Raw genomic sequence first — 13,659 nt, forward strand, 5'->3', positions numbered from 1 at the left:
CTGCAGCTCACCCATGGGCAAGGTGTAGCCCCTGCTTAGATCCCTGATCAGGGCCACGTGCAGCCATGTGAAAAGGTGGTGGATGGTTGTATGAGCAGCTGGTGCACATCACAAGTCCTGGTTATGCCACCACTGACACCAGGTAGACGATCTCTGAAGAGTACTGATAATGGCAGGGGTCACCTGTCTTGTAAAAACACTGCCCAGAAGAAGGTAACGGCAAACCGCTTCAGTAGAAAAATTTCCAAGAACAATCTTGGTTATGGATAGACCATGACTGCCCACATCATACAATATGGCACATAATGATGATAATGACAGGACAGGCCCTTCAGCCCTTTGAGCTGTACCGACCAGCAAGCTACCGATAACCAATGAACTTTACTAACCAGTATGTCTTTGGAATGTGGGAGGAAATTGGAGCACCCAGAGGAAACCCACAAGTTCCGTGGAGGAACTTCTTACAGACAGCGTCAGAATTGAACTCCGAACTCTGGTGACCTGAGCTGTAATAGTCATAGTCATACTTTATTGATGCCAGGGGAAATTGGTTTTTGTTACAGTTGCACCATAAATAATAAATAGTAATAGAACCATAAATAGTTAAATAGTAATATGTAAATTATGCCAGGAAATAAGTCCAGGACCAGCCTATTGGCTCAGAGTGTCTGACTCTCCAAGGGAGGGGTTGTAAAGTTTGATGGCCACAGGCAGGAATGACTTCCTATGACACTCAGTGCTGCATCTCGTAATAGTGTTGTGCTAAACCGCAATAGATGAACACAATAGATTCTGCAGATGCTGGAAATTTAGGGCAACACATACAACCTTCTGGAGAAACTCTGCAGGTCTATGGAATGGAATAAATAGTTGATGTTTTGGGCCAACACTTCATCAGGACTGGAAAGGAAGGGGGCAGAAGCCAGAATAAGAAGGTGGGAGGAGGGGGAGGACTATAGGATTGGTGAAGGGCCTTTTATTCCAACATTACCTGGTTTGATTGTGATATCCAATGCTTTCTTGCCGACCATTTCGTACAAGGGAGAGTTAGTGGGGAAGTCAGATTTTTCCGTGCTGGTGTCATAACAAACTTCAAATCCAAAGGTTTTGACTGTCATGCAGATGTGATAGACACTCTGCCTTGGGGTGTCCGGAAGCTCTTCAGCAGAGCACACAGACCCTGGGACAATGGCAAGAGGCAGCACTTTGTCCTGTAACACAAGCACAATTGAGACCATTCGAAGAACCCTCTGAACACAGGCCAGAGACAAAATGACAAAAACCATTATTTACCATCACTTTGTGATTCACGGTTGAATTCTTTGCCAATCGGAGAGCTTTGATCCTCAGAACAGACTCCTCACTCGGAAGCAATGGGATCCTGTTCTCTGCAGCGGGCTCTTCAGCATTTCTTGAGAATGCGAATGCTTGGGTGCTGCATATATTTTGGAATTGGAATTGATACAGTATCGATACATGTACTGAGATACAGTCATAGAGCAATGGTCCCCAACCACCGGGCCGCAAAGCATGTGCTACCGGGCCGTGAGGAAACGATATGAGTCAGCTGCACCTTTTCCTCATTCCCTGTCACGCACTGTTGAACTTGAACATAGGGTTGCCAACTGTCCCGTATTTGCTGGGACATCCCGTATATTGGGCTAAATTGGTTTGTCCCATACGGGACCGCCCTTGTCCCCTATTTCCCCCGCTAAGGTAGAGCGTTCCTATGAAACCTTTCGTGCCGAATTACATGCGCACGATACGCATACACACACAGGTGCCCGCGCAAGGCTTCATGGTCATGGTAGTCTTCTCTGGGGTAAAGTGTCCTGGGATTTGACAGCTACTGTTGTCCCTTATTTGGGAATGAGAAAGTTGGTAGCCCTAACTGTAAAAGACATGTTGAGGTGAGTTTAACCTACTTGAACACTCCCCGCCCCTCCCCCCCCGGTCGGCCAGTCCGTAAGAATATTGTCAATATTAAACCGGTCCGCGGTGCAAAAAAGGTTGGGGACCCCTGCCATAGAGAGCATTCTGACTGGTTACATCACCATCTGGTATGGCGGGGCCACTGCACAGGATCAGAAAAAGCTGCAGAGTTGTAACTCAGTCAGCTACATCATGGGCACTAGCCTCCCCAGTACCGATAATACTACAGCACAGGAGTAGGCCACTCGGCCCACAGTGTTGTGCTGAACCAGCTAAAAAGCAAATCAAAAACACCCAGACACTAATTCCTCCTATCTACACCATGACCATATCCCTCCATCTTCCTCACATCCATGTGCCTATCCAAACATCTCTTAAAAGCCTCAAATGTATTTGCCTCTACCACCATACCAGGCAGCACATTCCAGGTATCCACCACTCTGAATAAAAAAACTTACCCTCACCTTCAACACATGTCCTCTGGTGTTAGACATTTCAACCCTGGGAAACAAATACTCTTTGTCCACTCTATCTATACCTCTCATAATCTTATAAACCTCTGTCAGATCTCCCCTCAGCTTTCCATGCTTCAGAGAAAACGACACGGATTTATCCAGCCTCTTGTGATCGCACATGCCCTCTAAACCAGGCAGCATCCTGGTAAGTCTCTTCTGCAGTTGAGGACATCTTCAAGGAATGATCTTTCAAAAATGCAGTATCCATTATGAAGGACCCCACCACCCGGGACATGCCTTCTTCTTGTTACTACTATCAGCAGGGAGGTACAGGAGCCTATTTAACCCTAGTCTAATCACAGGATAACCTACAATGACCAATTAAACTACCAACCAGTATGTCTTTGGAATGTGGGAGGAAAGTGGAGCACCCGGAGGAAACCCATGCACTCACACGAAGGGCACACGGACTTCTTACAGACGGTGTCGGAACTGCACTCTGAATACAGATGTCCTGAGCTGTAAAAGTGTTGTGCCTACTGCTATGCTACCATGTTTTAGGAACAGCTTCGTCTCTTCATCATCAGGTTCCTGAATGGACAACGAACCCACGAGCCTCGATATTTTTGCACTACTTATTTAATATTTTATATATATTTTTTTCTTGTAATAATTTATAGTATAATTTAACATTTGCAACGTACTGTTGCTGCAAAACAACACATTTCATGACATATGCTGGCGATATTCTGAAATTCTGCCTTCAGCAGGTCATGCAGTATCAGTGGAAAGAGATGCAGAAGTTCATGTTCAAGGCTCCGTGAGGGCTTTTGATCTGAAATGTTGACCCTGTGTTCCTTTCCACAGATACTGCCTGACTTGCTGAGTATTTCCACTACTTCTGACTTTTCGGACCGAGATTAGGAAAAACTTCTTCACACAGAGAGTGGTGAATCTGTGGAATTCTCTGCCATGGGAAACAGTTGAGGCCAGTTCATTGGCTATATTTAAGAGGGAGTTAGATATGGCCCTTGTGGCTACGGGGGTCAGGGGGTATGGAGGGAAGGCTGGGGCGGGGTTCTGAGTTGGATGATCAGCCATGATCATAATAAATGGCGGTGCAGGCTCGAAGGGCCGAATGGCCTACTCCTGCACCTATTTTCTATGTTTCTATGTTACTAAAGAAACAAAAGTTGATCTTCACTACGAGCAGCTATGTTGGTGTTACCTGACAGAAAACAGCTGATTTTCCTGTTGCAGAGGGGGTGACTCAATTTTAATGTTCCTCTTTTTGTAGCTTATTCTTGCAGTGAAGTTCAGTGGGATGACAGTGCTGGTCTTCAGCTGAACTTCCACTCCAGTCTGGATCATAGGGCTGTTTATTCCCATGATTCCTTTGACATCTTTCACGGAACTGGGAAGATGGAAAACAGCAGTCATGTCACAAAGTTCCTTGATGCGCACATAACAATCTGTTCTGAGCCCACAGCACCTCCTCATTAGACGAAAGTGCACAGCAGTGTCGATACTTTGAGGTGATTGAGGCATGCAAGGTTCCCCCCCGCCTCCATTCTAACAACTTTCTACAGGAGCACCATTGAGAGCGTCCTGTCTGTCTGCATCATTGTGTGGTACGGAAGCTGCCAGGCATCGGACTGCAAGACCCGGCAGACGACAGTAAAAACTACCGAGAGGATCATGGGTGCCTTCCTCCCCCCCTCACCCATTTGTGATGTTTTCTGGGAGTTTTGTATAAAAGGGCTTGGAGCATTGTTGAGGATCCCTACCACCTATCTCACAATCTCTTTGACCCACTACCGTCAGGAAGGAGATACAGGAGCATTGTTTGTCGTGAGCCCTGCTGGGCTTGTTAATTGTTGTCTTATCTAGAGTCATTAAGTCCTTGTGCTTTCTGTTTAATCTTGACAAATTTATTTTGACTGGCACGGGATTTCAGCATACTGCACTCATTTAAAGCGGACTCCCAGTTAGTGCAGATTGCGTGTGCTTCGACAGTGATTCACCTCACGGTCTCACTTGGTCAAGCCATTGCTGCTCAGCTGGAAATCCTATGAATAAACTTGTCTATTGTTCCTCTGCACCTGGGTTTGGTTATCTGTCAGACCACACAGGACTACGACTGCCAGACAGGGTAACAGCTTCTTCCCTCAGACTGCGAGACTAATACATACCTGGCCACCACAGAGGTCTTATCACTAGGACAATGAACTGCTTACTGTTTACCTGTGCTGTGCATTATGTGCATTTTGTATTCTATTTTATTAACTTCCTTATAGTAATATTTTGTCTTATGTGCTGTATGTGATATATGTTGGTGCACCATGGTCTGGAGGGATGTTACTTTGTTTGGTTGTATATATGTAGAGTCAAAGGACATCGGACTTGAACTTGACTTGTCTAAGCAGTAATGATATCAGTAGCTCGTGGGCATGTTCTGTTGGTGCCAGAAGCTCAGCGACACCTGTGGGATGACCCCAGCACAATCCTTGCTGATTTGATTTGATTTCATGCAATTAACATACAATCAGTGGCTACAGTAGCTGATTGGTAGGAGGCAGCGAGTGGGAATAAAAGGATCCTTTTCCGGTTGGCTGCCAGTGACGACTGGTGTTCCGCAGGGGTTGGTGTTGGGACCACTTTTTATGTTGTATATAATGATTTAGATGATGGAATAGATGGCTTTGTTGTTAAGTTTGCGATGATACCAAGATTGGTGGAGGGGCAGGTAGTGTTGAGGAAGCAGGTAAGATGAAGAAGGACTAGACAGATTAGGAGAATGGGCAAGAAAGTGGTAAATGAAATATAATGTTGGAAAATGCATGGTCATGCACTTTGGTAGAAGAAACTTTGGTCCAACCAAGCAGAGTTCGCTGCCAAGAAGGTCCATCAGTGCCTTTACTTCCTGACAAAACTAAAGAAATTTGGCCTGTCCCCTAAAACCTCACTAATTTTTATAGATGCACCGTAGAAAGCATTCTTCTAGGGTGCATCACAACCTGGTATGGAAGTTGTCCTGTCCAAGGACGAAAGAAGCTGCAGAAGATCGTGAACACGGCGCAGCACATCACACAAACCAATCTTCCGTCCTTGGACTCACTTTACACTGCACGCTGTCGGAGCAGTGCTGCCAGGATAATCAAGGACACGACCCACCCAACCAACACACTTTTCGTCCCTCTTCCCTCCGGGAGAAGGCTCAGGAGCTTGAAGACTCGTATGGCCAGATTTGGGAACAGCTTCTTTCCAACTGTGATAAGACTGCTGAACGGATCCTGACCCGGATCTGGGCCGTACCCTCCAAATATCCGGACCTGCCTCTCGGTTTTTTTGCACGACCTTACTTTCCATTTTTCTATTTTCTATTTGTGATTTATAATTTAAAATTATATATTTACTACTTTTTACTATTTTTAATATATTTAATATTTAATATTTGTAATCAAGGGAGTGGGAAGCGCAGAATCAAATATTGCTATGATTGTACGTTCTAGTATCAATTGTTTGGCGACAATAAAGTATAAAATATAAAGTATAAAGAAATAAATGTGCGGAGTCTTTTTTAAACGGAGAACATCCAGAAATCTGTGATGCAAAGGGACTTGAGAGTCCTTGTGCAGAACACCCTGAAGGTTAACTTGCAGAATGAGTCAGTGTTGAGGAAGGCAAATGCCATGTTAGCATTCATTTCAAGAGGTCTAGAATACAAGAGCAAGGATGTGATGCTGAGGCTTTATAAGGCACTGGTGAGGCTTCACCTTAAGTATTGTGAACAGTTTTGGGCCCCTCATCTTAGAAAAGATGTTCTGGCATTGGAGAGGGTCCAGAGGAGGTTCACAAGGATGATTCCAGGAATGAAAGGGAATGTTTGATGGCTCTGGGCCTGTACTCACTGGAATTCAGAAGGATGGGGGGGGGGATCTCATTGAAACCTTTCGAATGTTGAAAGGCCTAGACAGGGTAGATGTGGAAGGGATGTTTCCCATGGTGGGAGAGTCTAGGACAAGCGGGCACAGCCTCAGGATAGAGGGGCACTCTTTCAAAACAGAGATGCAGGGAAATTTCTTTAGCCAAAAGGAGGTGAGTTTGTGGAATTTGTTGCCACATGCAGCTGTGGAGGCCAGTTTATTGGGTGTATTTAAGGGAGAGATTGATAGGTTCTTGATTGGACATGGCATCAAGGGTTACTGGGAGAAGGCCGGGAACTGGGTTCGAGAAGGAGATAGAAAAAAGGATCAGCCATGATTGAATGGCGGAGCAGACTGGATGAGCCAGATGGCCTAATTCTGCTCCTGTGTCTTATGGTCTTTATGAGGCACACCTGTACACACAAGACCATAAGACAGAGGAGCAGAATAAGGCCATTCAGCCTATTGAGTCTGCTCTGCCATTTCATCATGGCTGATCCTGGATTCCACTTAACCTCATACACCTGCTTTTTTGCCATAACATTTGATGCCCTAACCAATCAGGAAACTGAATTTTCGCTTTGAATATACCCATAGACTTGGCCTCCACAGCTGTCCGTGGCAGGGCATTCCACAGATTCACTACTCTCTGGCTAAAAAAAAATTCCTCCTTACCCTATTCTAAAGGGTCGACCCTCAATTTTGAGTCCGTGCCCTCTAGTTCTGTACAGCCCTACCATAGGAAACATCCTCTCCACATCCACCCTATCCAGTCCTTTCAACGTACATTAAGTCAAGAAGTTCAGTTGTTGTTCAGACCAAATATCAGAATGGTGAAGAAATGCGATCGAAGTGACTTTGACTGTGGAATGTTTGTTGGTGCCAGACGGGTGATTTGTGCAATGCCTCGGTTCATATTTTTTTGTGCTGTTCTGTGTGAGCTGCTTGGTTTCTGCTTATGTTGAGTTACTGTTGAAGATAAGAGATAGGAGAATTGTGTGACATCCAATTGGGATGGTTGGGTTAAGGGACAGTTTCTCTGCTGAGGGACACTAAGGTTGGGCTTGGGGCTTTTGAAGAGAGAAGAGGTCGTAGGATTCGACCCGGAGCGAAAATGTGAATCGATGAAGCCCAGGGTGAGATCGATGGAGGATTGGTGATGGGGAACCGCGAGCTCCAACTTGTGCCCTTTCCTCTTTTTTGTTCTTCCTTTACTAATGCTCAAGTCAAATTAAGAATTATAAAACTAAATCTTTTGATTGTATGTGGTATACTGTCTGTTATCTCATGGCACTCACTTGTAACAGGGTAACGAATTACACAGCACCCACACAAGCCAGGGGTTTTGGGGTGCACTTGCACCTCAATCTCACGTGTTTGGCAGGGCCGGAGATTGTCTCCCCTAGACTTATGCAGCTGAGGAAACAAGAATGTTTCATTTGTGTAACTCGGAAACTGCTGATCTCCTGGGATTTTCACACATAACAAGTTTATAGAAAGTGGTGTGTAAAACAGAAAAAAATCCAGTCAATGGCAGTCTCTGTTGGCGAAAATGCTTTGTTAATGAGAGTGGTCAGAGGAGAATGGCTAGACTAGTTCAAGCCAACAGGAAGGCGACATCAAAAAACCACACGTTAGAACATTGGTGTGCAGAAAAGCACAACACGGTGAACCTTGAAGTGGTTGGGCTACAGCAGCAAAAGACCATGAACGTACACTCAGTGGCCTCTTAATTTGATACAGGAAGTACCTCACAAAGTGTAGATATCATTAGGTTAATTAGTTTGGCACAACATTGTTGGCTGAAGGGCCTGTTTCTGTACTGTATTCTACCACGTTCTTTGGAGGTACACCGCAACCACAGCGGGCAGCTGGGAGTTACAAGTTGGCCAGACTGGCTAAAAAATAATGCAGGTTTTTTTCCCATAAGGACATCAATAAACCAGGCACGAGGAAATCTGCAGATGCTGGAATTTCAAGCAACACACATAAAAGTTGCTGGTGAACACAGCAGGCCAGGCAGCATCTCTAGGAAGAGGTACAGTCGACGCTTTGGGCCGAGACCCTTCACCAGGACTGCCTGACGAAGGGTCTCAGCCCGAAACGCCAACCGTACCTCTTCCTAGAGATGCTGCCTAGCCTGCTGCGTTCACCAGCAACTTTTATGTGTGTTTCAATAAACCAGGTGAGTTTTTAATGATGAACTTGGATGGCCATTTATTTATTTATTGAGATACAATGTGGAGTAGGCCCTTCCGGCCCTTTGAGCCACGCCAACTAGCAATCCCCAATTTAACCCTAGCCTAATCACAGGAGAATTTACAATGACCAATTAACCTACCAACTGGTATGTCTTTGGACTGTGGGAGGAAACTGGAGCACCTGGACGGAGAACATACGAACTTCTTACAGGCAGCTGTGGGAATTGAACCCTGGCTTGCCTGTACTGTAAAGCGTTGTGCTAACCACTACGCTACCATGCTGCCCCATATATTAGCAATACAGAATTTTTATTCCATATAAAATGGGCACTGGGTGCATTCCACTCTATTTTTCGATGTACACGTGGCAATTAAAGTTAATCTTATATCTTAGCTTCTCATCACCCAGATCCTTTAAATGTATTTGCCCATCTGTTCTGTGAAAGAATTACCTGGCAGTGAGCTGAGATTCGAGATGAATGGTACTGTTGAGGACGCGAGACAATGTTGTGTTGGAAAGGGATGGAATGAACTTTGCCTTGGCTGTGGGAAGAGCAAGACAATGGTTATTTAGTTCATAAGCCCTTCTTCTCCCCTTCTGATCAAATAAATGTTGCTTTTTGGAATCCTGGAATAAATGATGGGAGTGTTAGATGTACACAATAGGTCAGTCCCGTAGGAAAGATTTGCAAATCATAAACACAAGAGATTTTGCAGATGCTGGGAATCTAGAGCACCACACACAAAATGCTGGAGGAACTCAGCAGGTCAGGCAGCATTGATGGAGATGAATAAACAGTCGATTTTTTGGGCTGAGACCCTTCTTCAGGACTAAGAAGGAAGGGGGAAAGATGATAAAACAAAAAAGTGGGTTGGAGGGGAAGAAGGCTGGCTGGAAGGAAATAGGTGAAGCCAGGTGGGTAGGAAAGGTCAAGGACTAGAGAAGTAAGAATCTGATAGGAGAGTAGAGTGGACAATAGGAGAAAGGGAAGGAGGTGAGAACCCGGGTAAGTAATAGGAGGGTGAGAAGAAGAGAAAGATCGTAGTGGGGAATAGGTGGGGAGGGTGGGATTTGTTCACAGGAAGAGGAAATCAATATTCTGTCATCAGGTTGGAAGTACCCAGATGGAATCTAAGGTGTTGCTCCTCCACCCTGAGGGTGACCTCATCATGTCACAAGAGGAGGTCGTGGACCGGCGAATCGGAAGGGGAATGGGAACTGGAATTAAAATGATTGGCCTTTGGTGAATTCCACTTGTGGTGGATGGAGCAGAAGTGGTTGATGAGACGGTCCCTCCAATTTATGACGGGCCTTACCAACATAGTGGAGTCCGTATCAGGAGCACTGGACACAATAGACGACCCCAGCAGATTTGCAACTCCTGGAAGGACTGTTTGGGGCCCTGAATGGAAGAGATGAAGGAGGTGTATGAGCAGTGTAGCACTTAAGCCACTTGCAGGGATAAGTGCCGGGAGGGAAGTTCGTGGGGAGGGATGAATGGACAAGGAAATCGTGGGAGGATCAAGGTTTCATATTCATTGTATAAGAGGTCCATTCAGAGTCTTCTAGAAGTTGTCATCAAGTCTGATGATACATGTTCTCAACTTTAGTATCTTCTGCCTGGTGGGATGGGCTAGAGGAGAGAATGACTGGGGAAAAAGCTGAGTCACTTATTGTAATGAGATCTTTGCCATATTTCAAGTACCCCCATTAGTCTACGTACTGATCACGTCTGCATCTAATGGCAATTCAGTGAAAATGAGCTAGTGACATGATTGGTGACAGATTGATTGAAAATCCTACAGTTTCTTGAGGCATGGTACATCACCATTTTCTCAAGGGCAAGTAAGTAGGGGCAAGAAATGCTGGCCTTCCATTGCAGGAACTCTGCAAGTCACACAGCATCTGTGGCAGAAAAGAGCGGTTGACATTTTGGTCGAAAACCTGCAGTTCCTGATTCTCTATTTCTCCAGATTCTGGCACCTGTAGTCAATTGTATCTGCAATACTCTCAGTTTTATTTCTCTGGCACTTATTTCCAAACCTTATTTCAAAGACTTTGCTGTAAATGCCCAAGGGATAATTACCGTGTGCTTGTACAACTGACACAGTAGTGTAATAGAAGGCCAGCTCCAAGGGGAGACCAAGTGATGTTGGCACCATGTGTCGAACCTCAGATACCAGCAAGGATTTGGTACATTTCATTGAAATCCCACGTTGAAGATGGTTGATAATTTTCCTGAGAAGTCCATCCAGTTTTCCTTGGTTGCTAATCATCTGCAATAAAGGAAACCGAGGCAAAAGTGAGTGACCTCGCTCAATCCTTATACAGTCGATGACATGAGAGAGAGGGAATCCCTAGCTGGGGAATTCTTGCTTCCTGTCGCACTTGTGAATGGAAGCAAATGGATTGAGTGAACAAAGGTCAAAATAGACACAAGAGGCTCTATGCTGGGATTCCAGGCTCCAGAAGTAGTAAGGAATTTTAGATCTGGATCCTTATTCAGGAGGAGAAGATGGCAGCGTGTCGCGCGTGCGCAGCTCTCCTGTGAAAATGATGTCGTATCCGTTAAATAGGGGCCGTGGACAATTCTGATTTGATGGAGAATGGACGTGAAAGCACAGAGGAACATCTGGAGAAATTTCTGAAATGCTCGTTCGCTGCTGTTGTTACTGTGTGGTCGTGAATCTTTCGGAGGGTAGGTCTCAAAATCCCCAGCCTTGCCTGCTTTTGGCGACCGAGAAGGAGGTTGAATCGTTTGGACAGAGATGGCGCTCAGTACTTGGTGTTGGAGAGCTGATCAGAGCTCAAAGTTTTCGGATGACTCAGAGTCGGATTGTGGTCAGCATGGCAGGGAGAGTTTTTCTTCCTTCTCCCGTCTGCGTGAGATGTGGGACATTTGAGAAACTTTGAACTTTACTGTGCTCATGGACTTCTTCATCAAGTTATGGTATTTTTACACTGTTTGTAACTATATGTTATAATTATGTGGTTTTCTTTTCTTTTTAAATCTTTTTATTGAGTAAGTATACAAAAAAGGTAAGCCATATAAACATTAATACAATGTTAAAGTATAATAAAATTCCAAAAGATATCAATACCAAAAAGAAATTACTACAAACAATGTAATTTAAACATAAGAAACCAAGATAACATAATAGTATACTAAATTTTATATATATCAATGGAAAGAAAAAGAAACCCCCCCCCCCAAAAAAAACCCCACCGTGCAGCTAACTAAAAGCAAAGCAAAGCAATGGGCTAACTTGAAACCAAACAGAGTTAAACTTAAAATCACGTCCTCAATCCCGACCTCCATTAAAAACAGTGAAAAAAAAACAAGAAGGGTAAATATTACATTAAATGAAAATATCGAATAAAAGGTCCCCAAATCTGTTCAAATTTAAATGAAGAATCATAAAGGTTACTTCTAATTTTCTCCAAATTCAAACATAAAATCGTCTGAGAAAACCAAAAAAAGGTAGTTGGAGCATTAAGCTCTTTCCAATGTTGTAAAATACATCTTTTCGCCATTAAAGTAAGAAATGCAATCATTCTACGGGCTGAAGGGGAAAGATTACTAGAAATTTTAGGTAGTCCAAAGATAGCAGTAATAGGGTGAGGAGAGATATCTATATTTAATACCTTAGAAATAATATTGAAAATATCTCTCCAAAAAGTTTCCAAAGCAGGGCAAGACCAAAACATATGAGTTAAAGAGGCTATCTGCCCCGAACATCTATCACAGAAAGGATTAATATGCGAGTAAAAACGCGCTAACTTATCTTTGGACATATGTGCTCTATGAACCACTTTAAATTGAATTAGGGAATGTTTAGCACAAATAGAGGAAGTATTAACTAATTGTAAAATCTGCCCCCAATCATCCACAGAAATGGTAAGCCCCAATTCCTGTTCCCAATCTACCCTAATCTTATCAAATGGAGCTTTCCTAAGTTTCATAATAATATTATAAATCATAGCCGATGCACCTTTCTGACATGGATTAAGGTTAATTATCGAATCTAAAATATATGTAGGAGGAAGCATTGGAAAGGAAGAAAGTATAGTACTTAGGAAATTTCTAACTTGTAAATATCTAAAAAAATGTATTCTTGATAAGTTATATTTATTAGATAATTGTTCAAAAGACATAAGGGAACCATCTAAAAATAAATCCAAAAACCGTAAAATACCCTTAGTCTTCCAAGTTTGAAAAGCGCGATCCGTAAAAGAGGGAGGAAAAAATATGTTACCTAAAATAGGAATCGCTAACCCGAATTGATTAAGATCAAAAAATTTTCTGAATTGAAACCAAATGCGCAAAGCATATTTAACTATCGGGTTAGAGACCTGCTTAAGACGTTTCGAATCAAAAGGGAGAGAGGAGCCTAAAATAGAACCAAGTGTATAACCCTGAACCGATTGTAATTCCAATGCTACCCATTTAGGAATAGATAGTATGTCCTGGTCAAGTAACCAAAATTTCATATGTCGAATATTAATAGCCCAATAATAGAATCTAAAGTTAGGTAATGCTAAACCTCCATCTCTCTTAGCTTTCTGTAAATGTATTTTACCCAGTCTCGGATTCTTATTCTGCCAAATAAATGAAGAAATTTTAGAGTCAACTTTATCAAAAAAAGATTTTGGAACGAAAATTGGTAATGCCTGAAACACATATAAAAATTTTGGCAAAAAAAACATCTTAACCGCATTAATACGACCAATCAAAGTTAAATATAAAGGAAACCATTTAGATGAAAGTTGAGTAATATGGTCTATTAATGGTAAAAAGTTAGTCTTAAATAAATCTTTGTATTTACAAGTAATTTTAATCCCAAGATATGAAAAGTAATTATTAATCAATTTAAATGGAAATTTATAATATAGGGGAAGATGTTTATTAATCGGAAAAAGTTCACTCTTACTAAGATTTAATTTATAACCTGAGAAAAGACCAAATTGTGCTAATAACTCTAAAACAGCAGGAATGGATCTCTCAGGATTAGAGATATATAAAAGTAAATCATCAGCATAGAGTGATAATTTATGGGACTTTAATCCCCGAGTTATCCCAGTAATATTTGAAGATTCTCGAATAGCAATTGCAAGAGGTTCTAATGCAATATCAAATAATAGGG

General features: G+C 43.0%; 1 protein-coding gene across 1 annotated transcript in view; it reads right to left on the reverse strand.

Annotated features, from left to right (window-relative positions):
• Nucleotides 1-13,659, reverse strand: part of LOC134355055 (vitellogenin-like) — a 147,182-nt gene that overhangs the window by 68,273 nt on the left and 65,250 nt on the right. The window contains exons 17-21 of the mRNA XM_063064754.1: nucleotides 10,602-10,791; nucleotides 8,967-9,057; nucleotides 3,616-3,801; nucleotides 1,294-1,435; nucleotides 992-1,211 (exon numbers count right to left, since the gene is read on the reverse strand). Coding sequence (XP_062920824.1) covers nucleotides 992-1,211; nucleotides 1,294-1,435; nucleotides 3,616-3,801; nucleotides 8,967-9,057; nucleotides 10,602-10,791 — 829 coding nt within the window. The remainder of the gene's footprint in view (nucleotides 1-991; nucleotides 1,212-1,293; nucleotides 1,436-3,615; nucleotides 3,802-8,966; nucleotides 9,058-10,601; nucleotides 10,792-13,659) is intronic.

This window comes from Mobula hypostoma, chromosome 12 (genome assembly GCF_963921235.1).
Source record: "Mobula hypostoma chromosome 12, sMobHyp1.1, whole genome shotgun sequence".
Taxonomy (NCBI): Eukaryota; Metazoa; Chordata; class Chondrichthyes; order Myliobatiformes; family Myliobatidae; genus Mobula; species Mobula hypostoma.